Raw genomic sequence first — 20,372 nt, 5'->3', positions numbered from 1 at the left:
ATGCACATTAGTTGGGAGACTGGTTAAATAAATTATAAGATTCCATTCAACAAACTACTATACAGCCATTCAAAAAATGGAAGGCAACTCTAATACCCGATAAGGAAATTCTTCAAATTGTACCTTAATGGCAAAAAAAGCAACACATAGAAAAGTAGGTATTTTATTATTAGTGGAAATACAGTGTAAATATATAAACATTCAAAGTATCACTAAAAATGGTGAAAGTATATGTTATGGTTTAGAAATTAGATGTCCCCCAAAAGCTCATGTATGAGACAATTTAGGAAGGCTTAGAGGTAAAATGAATGGGTTATGAGATCCTTAACCCAATCAGTGAATTAACCCCCTAATAAGGATTGATTGATAACTGAAGATAGATAGATAAATGATAGATATATAGATAGATAGAAGCCCCCCCAAACATATGATTTTACTTCCCAAAGTTTCAGTTACCTGTGATCCTCTACCATCCATCACAGTATGAAAATATTAAGTGGAAAGCTGCAGAAATGAACAGTTCATACATTTCACATTACATACTGTTCTGATTAGCATGGTGAAATCTTGCACATGCCTCTTGTGATAAAATCTCACATTCATTATATGAATAATTCCTTTGTCCACAGTATCTCTGTCATAGATGCTACCTACCCATTAGTCATCTCAGTTAGTTATCAGATGGACTGTCAAGGTATGCAGTGCTTGTGTTCAGGGAACCCTTATTTTACTTAATAATGTTCCTGAAGTTGTATGCTGGCAAATTGGACCTTCCAAAGAGAAATTGTAAAATACTTCCTTTAAGTGAAAAGGTAAAAGTTCTCAACTTAGTAAGGAGAGGAAAAAAATAATATATATGCTAAGATTGTTAATAGATATGGTTAAAAGGAATCCCTTATTGTGCCTAATTTATAAACTAAACTTTATTATAGGTATCTATGTATAGGAAAAAGAGCATATATGTTCAGTATGTCTGGGGGCTTGGAATGTACCTGCAGGGACAAGGGGTACTGCTATAGGTATATGTATGTGTGTGTGTGTATATATGTGTGTGTGTGTATATGTACATACACATACATCTGTGTTTACTTGAATCTCTGGAATAATGGGCAAGAACCATAACACTGTGTCTATGTATTTGGCAGCTATAGGATATGGATATGAGGGAGAATTTCAATGCATATCTTTTTGTAATTTCTGGATTTTAAACAATATGAACCTACTAAAAAGCAAACTTGAAAAGTCTGAATAAAGAGAAACTCCCAGGATGCCCTCTCCATAAGTCTGTTTTATGGTGCACTAAAACATTTTAATCTTTGTCCTCTCCATTTTGGGCTGTGGGTGCCATGAGCTAAACTGACTTCCCTCCACTGAACCCTCATACGAACCTCTCCAGTACATGGGCAAGATGTTGCTGAATCACAGGGGTCGGACGCTTTTCCTAGAACATGATCTGAGAGTTCAAAGGGATCACACTGGCACACACTGCAGCCCCAGGTTCTCAAATGCTTTTGCTGGCCCTCCCAGTGTATTTTAAAGTGGGAAATTCCACATGAACTGGGCTTCCATGATCTGTTGGAAAGCCAGCTTTGGTTACCCCGAGCAGGCTTTTCCTCTCGTTGCCGTCACAGCAGCTGGGTGATGGCACTGCTCTCCTCAGGGAAAGTCCTCGGTGCTAGGCCACAGTCCCCACCATTTCCTGCCGTCCTGTGTGCAGCACACACATATCATCTGCCTGGCTCATGTGAGTATTTGAGTTTGAAGCACTTAACCTAGGCCAGGCCCTTCTCCATGCTCCTTCCACGCACACAAGCACCCACCCCCACCACCGCCACCTTAGGACAGAGTAGGTCCTGTGCCCTATTGTACCCTGAAGCTAAGGATGGCCCCTTGCACCCAGAGAGCAGAGGCTCTCCAAATATTCCTGGAGTAAATGCAGAGTCCTTCTGCAGCATTGCTATTGGGGTCCTTCTGAGCTTTTCTCAGCCATCTCAGTGTCGGGCAGGCGGTCGTGCACAGCAGTGAGGATCACAGGCCATAATCCTGAGGGACCTTGCTCACATTCCTATCTGTGTGGCTTGATTACCTCAGAATCTTTATTGTAAATGGGAACGACAGTGAGCACTCATTGGATTTCTGTGACCATTATCTGAGACAATGTATATAAACTTCCTGGTGCCTAATGGACAGCCCAGAGCCACTGTCACTACTCACAGAAGCTTTTGTAGCTGTTCTATATAACAACAAAAATGTACCGAGACTGCTCATTGGAAATCAATTCATAAAGCCTGTTCTGAGTTGCTCTGAGCCTGCACTTCAGCAAGATGCACACACACCTGAACCTGTCACTGTTCAGGGTTCATCAGGATGTACAAAGATGGCTGAAGAGAGACTTCCAAAGACTATTCCTGCTATTTTATAGTCTGTCTTGTTACGTGATCTTCAGATCCTCCTCTGAAGATTCACACCTGGTTTTTTTTTTCTTTTTACTTTTTATTCTGTATTATGTAACTAGTTCACTGGTCACAGGCAGAAGGCAGACCTGTGTGAGGCCCAGGGGATTAGGGGAGACAGTGAGAGAAGGGCTGAGGCCCCCAGGATAAGAGAGAGGGTAGAAGGCCAGGTGTCCACAGGGAGGAGGATAGACCACAGTTGGCACCAGAGTGGACCCTAGGAACAGTCTCGTAGACACGGAGAACAGGGCAAGGCAGGAGCCACTCCCCCAGCACCCAGGGCATTCAGGCCCAAGGGCACGAGGCCTGTGAAGAATGTGCATGTCTCGCTAATGAGTTCTGCAGCTCACCTGTGAGCCTGCTGCCTTCTCTGTACAGGAGAACACTGGCTAAAATTATGGCCTGTGATCCTCTCAACTACTGCTTGCCAAGGCCTTTCCAAGTACTCCCTCATTGAATCCTCATAACACCCCTATGAAATAGGTATTATTAGTAACCCCATTGACGACTGAAAGCAACCCAGGCACAGAGAAGTTAAAGGACATGCCCAGAGTCACAGTCACCAAGTGACAAAGCCACAGTTCTCATCCTTGCAACTGGATTTCAGAGTCCACACTCTCCCTGCCCTCTGAGAGCCAGGCTCACCCGTGGAATACGGTGGTGAAGCACCCGTGCAGTTGTGGGCATGTAGGCAACAGTCAGCCCGTGTGGCTGTGGTTCTTGTTGCTGCCACTGTTGTTGTGTTGATTTCAGTGCTCATGTTGCTGCTTTCGGTTCTGTCATTGGCTGCTGCTAGGGGTGGTGCTACCATTGTTGCTGCTGCTATTGTTGTTCCTGCTGCTGTTGCTACTGCCACTGCTGCCACTGGTACTGCTGCTCTTATTAATGCTGCTGCTGCTGCTGCTGCTGCTATTGTCATTGCTGCTGCTGCTGCTGCTTTGGTGGTTGCTGTTGCTGTTAATGGTGCTGTTTCTGCTGTTGATGTTGCTGTCATTCCTGCTGTGATCATTGTTAATACTGTTGTTGCTGCTGTTGCTATTGCTGCTGTGGTTGTTGGTGCTGTGGCTGCTGCTGCTGTTGCTACCACTACTGTTATGGCTGCTGCTGTTGCTATTACTGCCTTTGTTGATGATGCTCTGACTACCACTATTGTTGCTGCTGTGGTTGTTTTTGCTGTTGCTGTTGCTTTTGCTGCTGTTGCTGCTGCTATCACTGATGCCATTGTTGTTGCTGATGTTGAAGTGGCTGCTATTGATGCTGTTATGGTGGCTACTTCTGCTGCTACTGCTGTTGCTGAAACTGCCGTGGTAGTTGGTACTGTGGCTGCTGCTGATGTTGCCATTGCTGCTTCTGCTGTTGCTATTGCTGCTGTTGTAGCTGCTGCTATTGTTGCCATTATGACTGCTGCTGCTGTTGCTGCTACTGTTGCTACTGTTGCTGCTGCTGTTGCTGCTGCTGTTGCTGTTGATATTGCTGCTATTGTTACTGCTCCTGTTATGGCTGTTCCTGCTGCTGTTGTTGCTGATGATATTGCTGCCGTTGCTGTTGCTACTGTTGCTGGTGCCATTCTTACTGCTGAGGCTGTTTATGTTGAAGATGCTGAGGCCATTGTTACTGTGGCTACAGCTGCTGCTACTGTTGTTACTACTGTTTTTGCTGTTGTAGCTGCTGCTGTTGCTGCTGTCATGGCTGTTACTACTGTTGCTGCTGCTGTAGCTGCTGCTACTGTTCTTGCTGCTGTTGCTGCTGCTGTAGATACTACTGCAGCTGCTGCTACTGTTGTTGCTGCCTTTGTTGTTGCTGCTGTTGTATCTCCTACTATTGCTGCTGTGAAGGCTGTTATGGCTGTTCATGCTACTGTTTTGGCTGCTGCTATTGTTACTAATGCTGCTGCTTCTGGGGCTATTGCTGCTGTTACTGCTGCCCCTGCTGTTGCTATTGATTTCAATGCTGTTTCTGCTCTCAGTACTGCTGCTGCTATTTCTGCTGTGACTGCTGCTGCTGGTGGTTCTGCTGTCACTGTTGCTGTTGATGCTGCTATTGTTGCTACTGCCACTGCTGCTGTTGATGCTGCTATTGTTGGTACTGCCACTGCTACTGTTGGTACTGCTGCTGTTTTTGATTATGCTGCTGCTCCTGCTGCTGCTGCTGCTGCTGTGGTGGTGGTTACTGATGCTGTTGGTGGTGCTGTTGCTGCAGTCGATATTGCTGCTATTATTGCTGCCATGGTTATTGTTTTTGCTATTATTGCTGTTATTGCTATTGCTGCTGCTGTTGGTGATGCTGCTGTAGCTACTGCTGCCGTTGCTGTTGTTGGTGCCATGGTTGTTGGTGCCATGGTTGTTGGTGCCATGGTTGCTGCTGCTGTTGTTATTGCTGTTGCTGTTGTTGCTGCTGCTGTAGATGCTGCTATTGTTGATTCTGTTGTAGCTGCTGCTATTGCTGCTCTTATGGCTGCTACCGTTGCTGATGCCATTGCTGAAGCTGCTGTGGTTATTGGTGCTATAGCTGCTGCTGATATTGCCACTCCTATTGCTATTGTTGATATTGCTCCTGATGTTGTTGTTGCTGTTGTTAATGATGCTGCTATTGTTGTTACAGTTATTGATTATGCTGTAGTTGTTTCTGTTGTTGCTGTTACTATTAATGCTGTTGCTGCTGTTGTTGCTAGTTCTATTGACACTGCTGAGGCTGTTGATATTTTTTTTTTTTTCAAAGAGAGAGTGAGAGAGGAGAGAGAGTGAGAGAGAGAGAGACAATTTTTTTTTAATATTTATTTTTTAGTTCTCGGCGGACACAACATCTTTGTTGGTATGTGGTGCTGAGGATCGAACCCCGGCCGCACGCATGCCAGGCGAGCGCGCTACCGCTTGAGCCACATCCCCAGCCCCGAGGCTGTTGATATTGATGCTGCTGTTGCTGTTGCTGTTGCTGCTGTTATTATTGCTGATGCTTTTGCTGCTGTTATAACTGCTGCTGTTGCTGGTGCTATTTTGGCTGTTGCTGCTGATCATGCTATTGTTTTTGCTGCTGTCGTTGATAGTGCTATAATTATTGTTACTGCTGCTATCAATGGTGTTATTGTTGTTAGTTTCACTGCTGCTCTTGGTACTGCTGCTCTTGTTGAAGATACCATTTTTGCTGCTGCCGCGGCTGATGATGATAATGGTATTGTTGTTGCTGCTGCTGTTGCCATCAAAGGTGATATTGTTGCTACTGCCACTGCTGCCATTGGTATTGCTGCTCTTATTGATGATGCTGTTGGTATTACTGCTGCTGTGGTTGCTTTTGCCATTGCAGCTATTGTAATTGCTGCTGTTGCTGCTGCTGCTGTCACTGATGCCATTGTTGTTGCTGATGTTGTAGTGGCTGCTACTGATGCTGTCATGGCTGCTACTTCTGCTGCTGCTGCTGTTGCTGAAACTGCTGTGGTTGTTGGTACTGTGGCTGCAGCTGATGTTGCCATTGCTGCTTCTGCTGTTGCTATTGCTGCTGTTGTAGCTGCTGCTATTGTTGCCATTGTGGCTGCTGCTGTTGCTGCTGCTGCTGCTATTGTTGCTGAACTTGCTGAGGTTGTTGGTGCTATGGCTACTGATTATGGTGCCACTGCTGTTAATGCTGTTGCTGCTGTTACTGTTGCTCCTGATGTTGCTGTCGCTATTGTTTATAATGCTGTTGTTGTTGCAACAGTTATGGAGGATACTACTGTTGTTGGTTTTGCTGTTGTTATTGCTGCTGCTGTTGCTGCTGCTGTTGCTGTTGATATTGCTGCTGTTGTTACTGATCCTGTTATGGCGGTTCCTGCTGCTGTTGTTGCTGATGCTATTGCTGCCGTTGCTGTTACTACTGATGCTGTTGTTGCTGCTGTTGTTGCTGATGCCATTCCTACTGCGGAGGCTGTTTATGTTGAAGATGCTGAGGCCATTGTTACTGTGGCTATAGCTGCTGCTACTGTTGTTACTACTGTTTTTGCTGTTGTAGCTGCTGCTATTGCTGCTGTTGTAGCTGCTGATGTTGCTGCTGTCATGGCTGTTACTACTGTTGCTTCTGCTGCTGTTACTACTATTGCTTCTGCTGCTGTTGTAGCTGCTGCTGTTGCTGCTGTCATGGCTGTTACTACTGTTGCTGCTGCTGTAGTTGCTGCTGTTCTTCCTGCTGTTGTAGCTGATGCTGTTGCTGCTGTCGTGGCTGTTACTACTGTTGCTGCTGCTATAGCTGCTGCTACTGTTCTTGCTGCTGTTGCTGCTGTTGTAGCTGCTGCTGTTGCTGTGGTTATGGCTGTTACTATTGTTACTGCTGCTGTTGCTGCTGCTGTTGTATCTCCTGCTATTGCTGCTGTGAAAGCTGTTATGGCTGTTCATGCTACTGTTTTGGCTGCTGCTGTTGTTATTACTGCTGCTGCTTCTGGGGCTATTGCTGCTGTTACTGCTGCCCCTGCTGTTGCTATTGATTTCAATGCTGTTTCTGCTCTCAGTACTGCTGCTGCTATTTCTGCTGTGACTGCTGCTGCTGGTGCTGCTGCTGTCACTGTTGCTGTTGATGCTGCTATTGTTGCTACTGCCACTGCTGCTGTTGGTACTGCTGCTGTTTTTGATTATGCTGCTGCTGCTGCTGCTGCAGTGGTGGTTACTGTTGCCATTGGTGGTGCTGTTGCTGCAATTGATATTGCTGCTATTATTGCTGCCATAGTTATTGTTTTTGCTATTATTGCTGTTATTGCTATTGCTGCTGCTGTTGGTGATGCTGCTGTAGCTACTGCTGCTGTTGCTGTTGTCGCTGCTGTGGTTGTTGGTGCCATGGTTGCTGCTGCTATTGTTATTGCTGTTGCTGTTGTTGTTGCTGCTGTAGATACTGCTACTGTTCTTGCTGCTGTTGCTGCTGTTGTAGCTGCTGCTGTTGCTGTGGTTATGGCTGTTACTATTGTTACTGCTGCTGTTGCTGCTGCTGTAGATACTACTGCAGCTGCTGCTGCTGTTGTTGCTGCTGCTGTTATATCTCCTGCTGTTGCTGCTGTGAAGGCTGTTATGGCTGTTCATGCTGCTGTTTTGGCTGCTGCTGTTGTTACTACTGCTGCTGTTTCTGGGGCTATTGCTGCTGTTACTGCTGCCCCTGCTGTTGCTATTGATTTCAATGCTGTTTCTGCTCTCAGTACTGCTGCTGCTATTTCTGCTGTGACTGCTGCTGCTGGTGGTTCTGCTGTCACTGTTGCTGTTGATGCTGCTATTTTTGCTACTGCCACTGCTGCCATTGATGCTGCTATTTTTGCTGCTGCCACTGCTGGTATTGGTACTGCTGCTGTTTTTGATTATGCTGCTGCTGCTGCTGTGGTGGTGGTTACTGTTGCTGTTGGTGGTACTGTTGCTGCAGTTGATATTGCTGCTATCATTGCTGCCATGTTTATTGTTTTTGCTATTATTGCTGTTATTGCTATTGCTGCTGCTGTTGGTGATGCTGCTGTAGCTACTGCTACTGTTTCTGTTGTTGCTTCCATGGTTGTTGGTGCCATGGTTGCTGCTGCTGTTGTTATGGCTATTATTGTTGTTACTGCTGCTGATGCTGCTACTGTTCTTGCTGCTGTTGCTGCTGTTATAGCTGCTGCTGTTGCTGCAGTTATGGCTGTTACTATTGTTACTGCTGCTGCTGTAGATACTACTGCAGCTGCTGCTACTGTTGTTGCTGCCTTTGTTGCTGCTGCTGTTGTATCTCCTACTATTGCTGCTGTGAAGGCTGTTATGGCTGTTCATGCTACTGTTTTGGCTGCTGCTGTTGTTACTACTGCTGATGTTTCTGGGGCTATTGCTGCTGTTACTGCTGCCCCTGCTGTTGCTATTGATTTCAATGCTGTTTCTGCTCTCAGTACTGCTGCTGCTATTTCTGCTGTGACTGCTGCTGCTGGTGCTGCTGCTGTCATTGTTGCTGTTGATGCTGCTATTGTTGGTACTGCCACTGCTGCTGTTGGTACTGCTGCTATTTTTGATTATGCTGCTGCTGCTGCTGTGGTGGTTACTGTTGCTGTTGGTGGTGCTGTTGCTGCAGTCGATATTGCTGCTATTATTGCTGCCATAGTTATTGTTTTTGCTATTATTGCTGTTATTGCTATTGCTGCTGCTGTTGGTGATGCTGCTGTAGCTACTGCTGCTGTTGCTGTTGTTGCTGCCGTGGTTGTTGGTGCCATGGTTGCTGCTGCTGTTGTTATTGCTGTTGCTGTTGTTGTTGCTGCTGTAGATGCTGCTATTGTTGATTCTGTTGTAGCTGCTGCTATTGCTGCTCTTATGGCTGCTACCGTTGCTGATGCCATTGCTGAAGCTGCTGAGGTTATTGGTGCTATAGCTGCTGTTGATATTGCCACTCCTGTTGTTATTGTTGATATTGCTCCTGATGTTATTGTTGCTGTTGTTAATGATGCTGCTATTGTTGCTACAGTTATTGATTACACTGTAGTTGTTGGTTTTGCTGTTGGTATTGCTGCTGATGCTGCTGTTGCTGCTGCTGTAGTTGTTGATGCTATTGCTTCTGTTGTTGCTGTTACTATTAATGCTGTTGTTGCTAGTGCCATTGACACTGCTGAGGCTGTTGGTATTGATGTTGCTGTTGCTGTTGCTGCTGTTATTATTGCTGATGCTTTTGCTGCTGTTATAACTGCTGCTGCTGATCACGCTATTGTTTTTGCTGCTGTTGTTGCTGATGCTATAATTATTGTTACTGCTTCTGCTACTGCTGCTATCAATGGTGTTATTGTTATTAGTTTCACTGCTGCTGTTGGTACTGCTGCTCTTGTTAAAGATACCATTTTTGCTGCTGCTGCTATTGCTGATGATAATGGTATTGTTGTTGCTGCTGCTGTTGCCATCAAAGGTGATATTGTTGCTACTGCCACTGGTATTGCTGCTCTTATTGATGATGCTGTTGCTACTACTGCTTCTGTGATTGCTTTTGCCATTGCAGCTATTGTAATTGCTGCTGGTGGTGCTTTTGTTGCTACTCCTGTTGCTGGTGCTGTTGCTGCTGCTTTTACTGATGTTGCTTTTATTGCTGCTGTGGCTGCTGCTGACAGTGCCACTGCTGCTACTATTGTAGCTGCTGCTATTGCTGCAATTATGGCTGCTACTGCTGCTGCTGCTGCTACTGTGGCTGAAACTGCAGTGATTATCGGTATGATAGCTACTGCTGACGGTGCCACTGCTCTTAATGCTGTTGCTATTGTTGCTGTTGCTCCTGATATTGTTGTCACTATTGTTAATAATGCTGTTATTGTTGCTGCAGTTGTTAATGATACTGTAGTTGTTGCTTTTGCTATTGTTATTGATGCTGCAACTGCTGCAGTTGCTGTTACTACTAATGCTGTTGTTGTTAGTGCCATTGCTTCTGATGATGCTGTTGATACTGATGCTGCTGTTGCTGCTGCTATTGATGCTGTTGCTGCTGCTGCTATTTTTGTTGTTGCTGCTGTTATGGCTGCTACCACTGCTGTTGCTTCTATTGCTGTTGCTGCTCTTGTTCATAATGCTGTTGTTTTTGCTTTTATTTTTATTGCTGCTGTTGCTGTTGTTGTGGTTGTTGATGCTGCTATTGTTATTGATACTCTTGCTGCTCTTTTGGGCCTGGAGACTATGGGAGCTCAGTGGATTTGTGTGTCTCCCCACCTGGAGCCTGAGAGATTTCCTGCACTGTGGGGTGATTTGGTGAGCCTCTGCTAATCCCCTCTCTGGTTGGACTGATCCATGAATTCTGGAGGGGAATTCTGAGGGAGGTAAGTCCTCAGGGCAGGCAACACCAGATTGAATATGACTATAAGGAAGGACATTTGCAAAGCGTTGGGCTTGGAACAGCACAATGAACAAAAAAAGCATCCTTCCAATGAGCATCAGCAACATCCTGGAATTCACAGAGAAAAATGAAGAGAAAACTTCAATCTGGGCAGCTGTTTACATTGCATTCTTCACTCATCATAACAACTGAAATGTAAATGAACCTTGTAGAAATAATTTCTCAATGTTTGTGTAAGAACTGATAATAGTATGTGAATTTTGCAATCATCATTTTTAACATATTTAAGTTAATTTAATATTTATTGCATTCTCTATTACAGAGGAAGACAGAACACCCTAAAAAGGGAACTTATTTAGGCCAGTTCCACTTCTAGAGGAGAGTTTTTAAACACCCATTCTATTAGCTATTGACAAAGCTCCATCCTTTTTTTTTAAATGAGAATCACCACTCAATGTGCGGCAAAACCAATCCTGGACAAATCCTACACTGATTTTTTTGTGTCATTTATTATCCACTTAATTTTGGTTTTTAGCCTCCTCATAATTTCTTTCTCCCCTCTCCAATTTTACTTCTTACTGCAGACCAAGGAAAAATAAAGAAAAAGTGATTTACCTCCAAATCAAGAAATCAGATGTTCCACTGAACTAAGGAGGGTGCTGCCCAGCCTGGCTGTGATGATGCCGAAACCAGAAGCAGAGATTTCTTCACCCACCTCGGCCGGGCAGTTCAGCTGGACTTGTGCTTGGGCTGTGTCCTGTAGACCTATGGCCAGCAGAATTTGTGGCACTGCTGTGTAAAAACCAACCCGCAGACCATCCTTCCAAGACACTCTGTTCTCAGCATTCCCAGGATGATACCCATTGACTTACTGGAATTTTTTTTCTAACTTTTTATTTCTTTATTTGATTCCTTTCCCACAATATCAAACCAGAATACATAGGGGAACTGTGGACAAGGGAAACCAAACAGAAGTTGGGAGAAGAGATTTTGTTTTAAAGAAATAAAACACCCAAAGCAATATTAAGTGGACCAGAATATGTCAAGAACTTTGAATAGGGCCTTGCAGGATCATAGGTGAAGAAAGTTTTGAATACATTGATTATTATCTGGGATAGACTTGAAAAGAAATTCAAATAAAAGATTCAGAATACAGCTTGAGTCCACAGTAAGTCCTTCTGTATCTGTGCTGGATAAGCACCAATGTCTGCCCTCCATCAAAGATCCTCAGCAGAGCTCAATGGAGAACACAGTTGGCACAAGTCAAATCACAGAGGATCACTTTTTGGCCTAGTAAAAAATTCTTGATCTTTCACTTAAACATTATTTATTGGCTTTTTAATATTTTAAAAAACCGAAAATTTAGCTCTCTTCACCTCTCCACTCATCCCAAAACACTTCTCTCTTACCTTCAAACTGCTTTATCACATTTTTATTAAATCAGAGAGTTGATCCTCACATCCCTGTGGCTAGGTGGCTGTTACTGACAGCTGAGGCACAGTGTTTGTGGCTTTCTGCCTTTCCTGCATCTGTATTGTTGTTGTTATTTTGTTTTCTTTCTTTCTTTCTTTCTTTCTTTTTTTTTTTTTTTTTTTGAGCATGAGGAGGATCCAGGATTGAAGCGAGGGGCACTTAACCACTGAGCCACATCCCCAGCCCTTTTTATATTTTGAGACAAGGCCTCATTAAATTGCTGAGGATGCTCATAATCCTCCTACCTCAACCTCCTGGACGCTGAGATTACAGGCGTGTGTCACCACATCCGGCAATTGCTTTGTTTTCTGTGTATCCATCATTAATTCTTCCCAAAACTCTCCGACAGAGCAATACCCGTGCTCTTGATGTATTCACATACATCGCACACTGGTTTCTTTTCTTACATCTCCCCACCCCCTGCACCCCTGAGAGCCTGGAGCTACTGGTCTCCCCACTCTGTTTGGGCTGGTGAATCTTCAGCCTCCCACACAGTCACTGGCCTGGGCTCTCCTTTCCCCCTTCCTGAGCATGCCCACTGCCTTTTTCTTATGTTAGATGCCCTGCCTATCTCCTAGATCCCAAGATATCCTCTTTTTTTAGTTTTTCCCCATATTTTGAGGAAGCACATCTTCTAGTTGTATATTAGTTCATTTTTCCATTGCTATAAAAAAATACCTGAGACTGAGTACTTTATAAAGAAAAGAGGTTTGTTTTGCTCACAGCTTTGGAGGTTGAAAGCGCAGCACCAGTTCAGACTAGCACCCCTTGCCTGCATCACATATCTAAGATGGCATCAAGGTAGGAGCACCCGTGAGAGGAGCAGTGACATGGCGAGGAAGAAGCCAGAGAGCAGGGAGGCACAGGTCCGGCTCTCTCATAGCAGTGCTCTCTGAGAACAACCGGGGTCCTCCAGAATGACACTAGCGCCCTCCAGGGGCAGCAACCCAATGGCCTAACTACTTCCCACTAGGCCCCGCCTCTCAACGGTCCTATGACCTCCCACATCACCATGCAGGGGACCAGGTTTCCAGCAGAAGAAACCACAGGGATGCACTCAAGCCCCATCCACGCCACCAGAAACAGCTTCCCGAGAACGCATCCCACCGTCCTTTATTTCTCTGCTGTCACACCAGGTGTTGAAACCTGCACCCGACATTTCCAAGCCCTCTGCCTCCTGGCTTCCTCTAGGCTCTACCAGTGGGCAGCACTGGCCCAAGGTAGGAAGGAAGAGAGAAGCCGTTCCCCTGCAGCAGGCAGGACCGTGGCAGCCGCAGAGCATGGTCCAGCCCTAGCAGCGGCAGCTGCAGCCAATGTATCACCCGCAGCTCAGAGCACAGACAAGGCCCTGGGCCCCGCCGGGCCAGTCCTGGTCTTTGCCTTCTCTGTCCAGCCTCCTTCCTGCTTTCCTCTCTACTAGCGATTTTATAAGGAAGCATCTTATTAAATTGACTCTATTTAAGAAACCTGGACCAGTTTCTCTTTCAGTGACTAATCACGGATTAATACTCTACTCGTAGCGTGGAGAGACCCAGGAACTAGACGCCCAAATGAGGGACTCTGGTGTCTGTTCAGTGACGTGACTGGGACTGAACACATCGATGGCCTTTTGTCAGTGGCAAAGGGGGCGACCCTGGAGAATGGCCAGCATGGACGGTGTCCCCCCATGGTGTATGGCGGGGGAACACAACTGAAATGATCAGCTGTGGTCACCTGAAATCAAGCACCTATTCCAAGCTGGACCTGAGGAGCCTGAGAGACGTTGAATCTGATCAATTTTGTGGGAATTGTGACCACAGAGTCTCAGGTAGGGCTGGCTATTCCTGACTCCACTAGAAACATTATAAAACCTTTAAAATACCAAGCAAGGCATTGCCAGAGAAGAAGACAGCTCCCCGTCATGGCCCTAAATGAAATTCCTGAGTTTTGTAGAGTCTAGGCTCTAATTTGCAAACCAGCAATTTTAGAAAAGATCTGAGAGAATATTTCCCTGATTTACAACAAAGTAGGGCCTCTTGAGAACAAAATCCAAGAGAGATAAAGCAAAAGAATGCAATTTGTCTACATAAAATGAGACGAATAAAGCTAGTGATGCTGTACTCACAGATGTCCAAAGAGGAAATCTGGATGATCATAGATGTGGAAAATATTTGCACCACATATAAAATCTCCAAAGGACTAATAGACAAAAGAAATAAAGAACTACTAAAAATCAATGAAGAAAAGTCTATCAGACATAGGGAAAATGATCCAAGAGTAGAAATAATCATTTACAGAAGGTAACAGAAAAAGTGAGTTAAGTTATAGAAAATATGTACACCCTCCTTGTTAGTCAGGGAAATACAAACTAAAACTACAACAAAATTTTTCACTCATCTGATTAGTGAAATTAACAAAAATTAGTAATATTGAATTTGGGAAAGGGTATGAGGAAGCTTTCATATATTTGTGGAAAGAATATTGACTGAGGCATTCTTTTAAGAAAGCAGTTTGGCCGTGTGCCCCCAAGTCACAAATGTGCACCTCTGACTTTACCATTTCACTGCGGGTATCTATCTATGAGAAATACAAATGTACACACAGAGAAACATTTGAGAGACATTTATTGAATCCCTTATAGGTGACATCAAAAATAAGAAATAACCTAAGTCCACAAATATGAGGAATGTTTAAACCAAGCTGAATCCACTCACCAATCCAAAGGAAGGGAAAAGGCCTACAGATGCTCCATAGAAAGACAGCCCAAGGTGAGTGTTAGAATACTAGTGTGAGAAAGATCAGGTGCTCAACTTACTGCTGGCCCAGAGAGGGGTTGTTTGGGCCCGGGCAGCGGATAGGGAGGGATTTTAGACTTTTCTGTAGGCATTGCATTTTTATGGTTTTGTGTACATATTCATGTCACATGATCATGTTACTTTTAAAAATAAATGATTAACCCTGGAAAGCAGTTATGAGGTTTCTTAAAATACTAAAGATGCACTTACCCTCTGACACAGCCCTGCACTCCTCAGCATTTTTCCCAGAGAAATGGAAATGTTCCCCAAAAATCCCACACACAATTGCTCAAGGTGGCTTAAAACTGGAAACAACCTAAATATCCCTGCTGGGTAGGCTATAAAGAAAAGTGAGATGACTGGGCCTGAGGATTCTGAGCAGACAACTCCAGAGAGGCCTCACAAGTGACCTTGACCTTGCTCAACTTGCAAACATAAATGAAACTTCGCTTGAGCTGGTAAATGATTGCATTCAAACCAGAACTGAAGCTCCACCAACCAGCAGCAGCCAATGGACTTATAATTGTACACCATGGAGTTTTCAAAGGGCTGGATCAAATAAAGCAATTGTGCAGCCATAACCGATGGGGCGCTTCCTTTCGTCGCTTGTGTGTTCATGCTGTGAGCTTGTCCCTCACACTTCTTCACCGGGCCCTGATCACTTCTGGTTTGGAGCTCTCCAACCCATGGATCACTATTCTCTTCAACTCTTTAACATTTCACTGTGTCTGACTTTACCTAGCGACATGGTGAGTGGTTAAACAAACTGATAGACCCAGCCAAGGATACCACTCAGCCTAAACAGAGACAAGCTGTTAGTAATACCCACATGGGAGAGAATCTCAAGGGCATCATGGGAGTGACAAAAGCCAGCCCAGAAAGGTCATTCTTGAAATGAACTCTGGAGAGTTGGAAAACAGATTAGTGGGTGAGTATGGAGGTGGCCATGTACATCTACCTATGCGTGTGATGACACTGAGCTATGCCCCCACATCACACCCATGCCTGTTCCTGATTTTCCATGTCTGTAATTATATCAGCTTTAACCACATGGGGTCAAGGGATTTTTCTGTGCTACCTTTGCAACTTTCTGCAAATCTATAATTATTGCAAAATTAAGTTTTTTTAAAAAAATAGTTACAAATACATTATTTTTTTTAAAGAGAGAGTGAGAGAGGAGAGAGAGAGAGAGAGAGAGAGAGAGAGAGAGAGAGAATTTTTTTTATTTTTTAGTTCTCGGCGGACACAACATCTTTGTTGGTATGTGGTGCTGAGGATCGAACCCGGGCCGCACGCATGCCAGGCGAGCGCGCTACCACTTGAGCCACATCCCCAGCCCAAATACATTATTTTTTAAAAAATGTAATGTCATAAGGGCCCAGAAGAGCTATTTCTCTATAGTGCAACATCTCAAAGATATCCATCAATGGTAGCTTTGAAATCTGAACAAATCTATCATTCCTCTCCCCAGAAGAATACCAGCACATTTGCACCCATGTGCACAGACTTGACAGATTCTTCGCTCAGCTAAGAACTCTTGCACAGAGTTCTTATCATACAGGGATAAGTAAACCCCAGCCCCCAGCCAAACCCAGCCCACTGCCTGTTTGTCAAATAAAGTTTCATTGGCACACAGCCCTGCCCGTTTATTTATAGACTGTCTGTAGCTGCGAATGCAAATGCAAGTGTAGGGCAAGTGCATGCCGGGGACCTTGATTGGGACTTGTTAGCTCTTAAGAGCAAGCTCTGTGCCCTTCCCCACCCTCCCACTCCCTCCTCTCAAATGGTCTCAGGTCTTATCTGAGAAACCAGGTGCAGGTATAGCCAGGGTGCCCTCCATGACTCTCCAAGGACTGACAGCATAAAACCCAGAACTGCTGAGGAGTCACCAATACAGCATCTTCCCAGGACCTTCCCGTCACCCATGTGATCTGCATCTCTGCATCTTCATGAGGCTGTGTTTGCTATCAGAGCCCAGCCCATCCTCAGCCCAGTCCAACCTGCTCTTGCAGGAGACAGCATCGACAGGGAATAGCAAAGCTGTTCAGACAAGCACCTGACACCCTTGGTCAGTGCTGTGTCCCTTGGCCCAACAAAGTCTGGTTCTATCGCAGTTGTGTCTGTATCTGATTCTTCTGATGGAGACCTCACATAAGAGCCCACAGAGCCAGCGACACAGCCTGCAGGAACATTGGAGAAAAGAACAATAAGAACCCAAGGAAGGTAGAGGCTTCATATTCTAAACTGCATTTCACTTCTGTGCACCTGAAATTAAACACAGTTTGTTGGCAGGCAAACAGGTAAGTAGCAGGGGGGCGGAAAGGTGGTACTTTAGAAAGAATAGCAACAAACTACACATCAGTTTTGCCAGTGGGCTGTGCTCAGAGCTCTGAGGACCACCTGATAGATGCCTCCCCACAGCCTGGAGTTGTGGCAGCCCCTCTCCCTGAAACCAGGGAGCCTGAGCTGACTTCAGGGCGTGGGACCCCAGCTGGGAGGAAACACGTGAATGGAAGGCCAACAGTCTACTCCAACTACAGTTTCCAAGACACGCTAGGAAAAGCCCTATTATCCAAAGCCCGTTTATCAAAAAGTAATATTATTTTAATTTAACCTTAAAAACAAATATATATATTTCTTTGTCATCAAGGAAGGAAAAAGATCTTTTCTTTAAATATAAGTCTTCCAATAATAGTTCTATGTGCTCTTTCTTGCATAAGCCACATTTACTCTCTGTTTCTGATTTACAATTTGGGTTTCTTAAAAGCAGAACTAGAACTAGAAACACTCGGAAGGACACGTTCCAAATCCAAGACCCCAGGCTTCTTCAGCTCTTTTTCTTTCCCGTGTGCTCTGTCCACAATTGACTTAGACAATACCTCTAGTGATTTCCATTTTAAGAAATTAGTTACATTATAATAAAAGTGAAACTCACTTTTACATTCATATTTCATCAGGTTACATAATAAGTAATCAAATTAGGTTATTATAATATCAAGTTCAATGAGGAAAAACAGAGTTGAGAGGAAATCCAGTTAAGTCGTGGCCAGCCTGAAACTCACTGGGTATTTGTGAGTGGGGAGCAGGCTAGAATGTGGCCATCTAACCACACATGGGGCTCACAGCTGGTTTTACAGAAGGGGGTCCTGTGAGTGGCTAAGTCAAGGTGGGTTGCAAAAGCCTGCTAAGCCTAAGGCTGGTGTTTTAAACAAAACATAGAATTGTGGGCTGGGGATGTGGCTCAAGCGGTAGCGCGCTCGCCTGGCATGTGTGCGGCCCAGGTTCGATCCTCAGCACCACATACCAACAAAGATGTTGTGTCCGCCGAGAACTAAAATAAATAAATAAATAAATTCTCTCTCTCTCTCTCTCTCTCTCTCCCCCCCCCTTCCTCTCTCTTTAAAAAAAAAACATAGAATTGTTATTTATCTACAAAGCCTCAATAATGGGAACTGTTATGGTTAGATATGAAGTGTCCCCCAGAATCTCATGTGTGACAAAGAAAGTTTAGAGGTAAAATGATTGGGTTATGAGAGCCTCCACCTAATCAGTGTGTCAATCCACTTGAATGGATTACTGGGTGGTGACTGTAGGCAGGTAGGGTGTGGCTGGAGGAGGTGGGTCAGTTGGGACACGCCTTTAAGGCTTATATCTTGTCCTTGTTGAGTCTCTGCTTCCTGATTGTCAGGCCCTGACTCTCCTCCCCCACACCCTTGCACCTCAGAGAGCACAACGGAGTTGGCCGTCTGAGGACTGAGCTGGGTGACTGTGAGTCCCAAATAAACTTTTCCTCCTCTAAGATCGTGCTTGTCAGATTTTTTGGCCACAGTCATGAAAAAGCTGACTAAAACAAGGAAAATGCCACCAAACCCCAAGAATAAGGCTCTCCTCCCCTTTCCTTGTCTGACAGATCTGAGCCCAGGACCCCTGATTGCCAGGTCTGTGAAACAACCACGTAGGCCCGCCTGAGTTCTGGGATCCCAAGTGACTTGAAAAAGACCTCATTTGCAACACAGTTTCCTCCACTTAAACCATGAATCATTCTTACTAACTACAAAGATAATAAATGTTGAAGCCGTTGGCATAAAATTCCATTGAGAAAAGGATCCACAGGGGCAGTGAGGACCCTGAACGGTCAAGTCCAAGGTGGGAAGAGCACCAGTCTTGGGCTGACATGGTCCTTGAGACCTCTCTGGTAACACTTTCTTTAAGGCAGGAAAAGGTGGAACAAGAGGCTGTCCTTGTCACCTGTCTCCAGCTGCTAGAATTTTCCAGTTTGTGTGACCTATGTTCCCTCACTATGCCTTCACTGGCTGACCAAGGACATGACAAGCCTGGCCCATCAGTGTTGTTACTCAAACATGACCCATCTTCAAGGATGGGGCCAGCAAAACTGAGAGCCCCCCCTCCCTGGTCCCTCTCTGTCCTCTCCCAACCTGCCCCCAGGTGGTCCATGGGTCCCTGCCCCATGACACTGGCCAATCTTGCCTCCCACCCTCCATCAAAAGACATCAGCAGAGGACCAGAATCTGAGGTCTCTGTTGGAGTGACTCGCGGGCCAGAGCACATGGGTCCTGTCAGCCAATCTGCTATGGAAACCGGTAGCACTGTCCCCAGCCCCAGGGTCTTCAGTTACCTGAAGTGCTTTGTGCCCAGAGGCTCCTAAAAAGCAATGGCTCACACGCCAGGCCTGTGGCCATGGTCCCACATCAACCCAGAACTCTCCAGCCCAGACTCCCTTCCCAGCTCTGGGATTCAGCTGGTGGGTCTCTGGCAGACACCGTTTCCCACTGGAATTTTACTGCCCATGACTAAAATGTTTATCCTCTTTAAATCTGGATAAAAAGAACTCTGGAAAAGTCCATATTTGCATTTTGTTTGCCCATTTTCTAAGCCATCCTTTATCCCCAGAAAGATCACAAGCTATCCACAAACTGATGTCCAGTAACGATTTTTCGGTGAGGTGCAGGGACCCAAGAGGAGAGAAGCAGAGACCCAGCTCCGGAGCTTATTGTTGAGGGGCCAACGCACCACACCGCACCACACCGCAGAGCCTGACCTAGGACCACGCTGTGTGCACAGCCTCGGGCAACATCAGGCCATGGCTGCGCTCGCAGAGGGGTCCTGTGGGCAGTTTCTATTAGCAGTCCTTGCTGCTGAACAATAATGCCAGAATCAAGGTAGACACCCAGGAGGGAAACAACTTGGATGTGGGTTTTGATTTCACAAGGGACAGAGGCAGGGAACCCAGCAATGACAGCACAGTGCCATCAGAGCCCCCTGGGAGGAGGGCAAGAGCCTGGCTCACTTGCAGAGCTAGCCTGGCTCACTTGCAGAGCTCGCCTGGCCTGCTGGGCTGGGACTCATCTCCCCGGGGAGCTGACATTTAGCTACAACATAAAAATCAGCAGCGTTTGCTAGGCAAAGAGCTGAGCCAGGGCCAAGCGGGTGGGAGCGGGGACGGGGAAATGGACAGATAAGCAAGAGATTTAGGGAAGAAAGAAGGGATGCTGATTAGATTGGGCAAGAGGTTATACGAGGAATTCAAGACCAGTAGAGCAGTGAGAATTATTCCAGAACAATTTTTACCAAAAAATAAACTAGAAACTAACCACAAATGCTCAGCAGCTTGGGGTTGTTAGAAACTGCAAAAGTCCAGAGGCAGCTCCAGGCACCCTGAGGTCATTAGTGTCTTGGAGCATGATCTAAACAACTTTTATACATAAAACAATCGGTGTGAAAACAGTTGAAGTACATTAAATGGACTCTTTGAGAGAGCAAGGGGAAAAAAAAAGACATTTTAGAACATTTTCATCCAAAATAGTTTAAAAAAGAAATAGAGTTAAAATTGCAGTTAGGGATAATTTTTAACTTTCTTCTTTAGAATTTTGGCATTGTATCACTT

At 45.3% G+C, this 20,372-nt stretch overlaps 1 protein-coding gene across 1 annotated transcript in view; it reads left to right on the top strand.

Moving 5' to 3' along the window:
- SLC22A2 (solute carrier family 22 member 2) overlaps positions 1–11,124 on the top strand; it is a 35,106-nt gene extending 23,982 nt beyond the window's left edge. Inside the window, exon 11 of the mRNA XM_081295318.1 lies at positions 10,805–11,124. Coding sequence (XP_081151444.1) covers positions 10,805–10,871 — 67 coding nt within the window. The 3' untranslated portion in view covers positions 10,872–11,124. The remainder of the gene's footprint in view (positions 1–10,804) is intronic.
- The last annotated feature ends 9,248 nt before the right edge of the window (positions 11,125–20,372 follow it).

The sequence above is a fragment of the Spermophilus citellus genome (assembly GCF_964194105.1).
Source record: "Spermophilus citellus genome assembly, chromosome: 5".
NCBI lineage: Eukaryota > Metazoa > Chordata > Mammalia > Rodentia > Sciuridae > Spermophilus > Spermophilus citellus.
The sequence above is the reverse complement of the archived record's forward strand: the minus strand, read 5'-3'. Positions and strand labels throughout refer to the sequence as shown.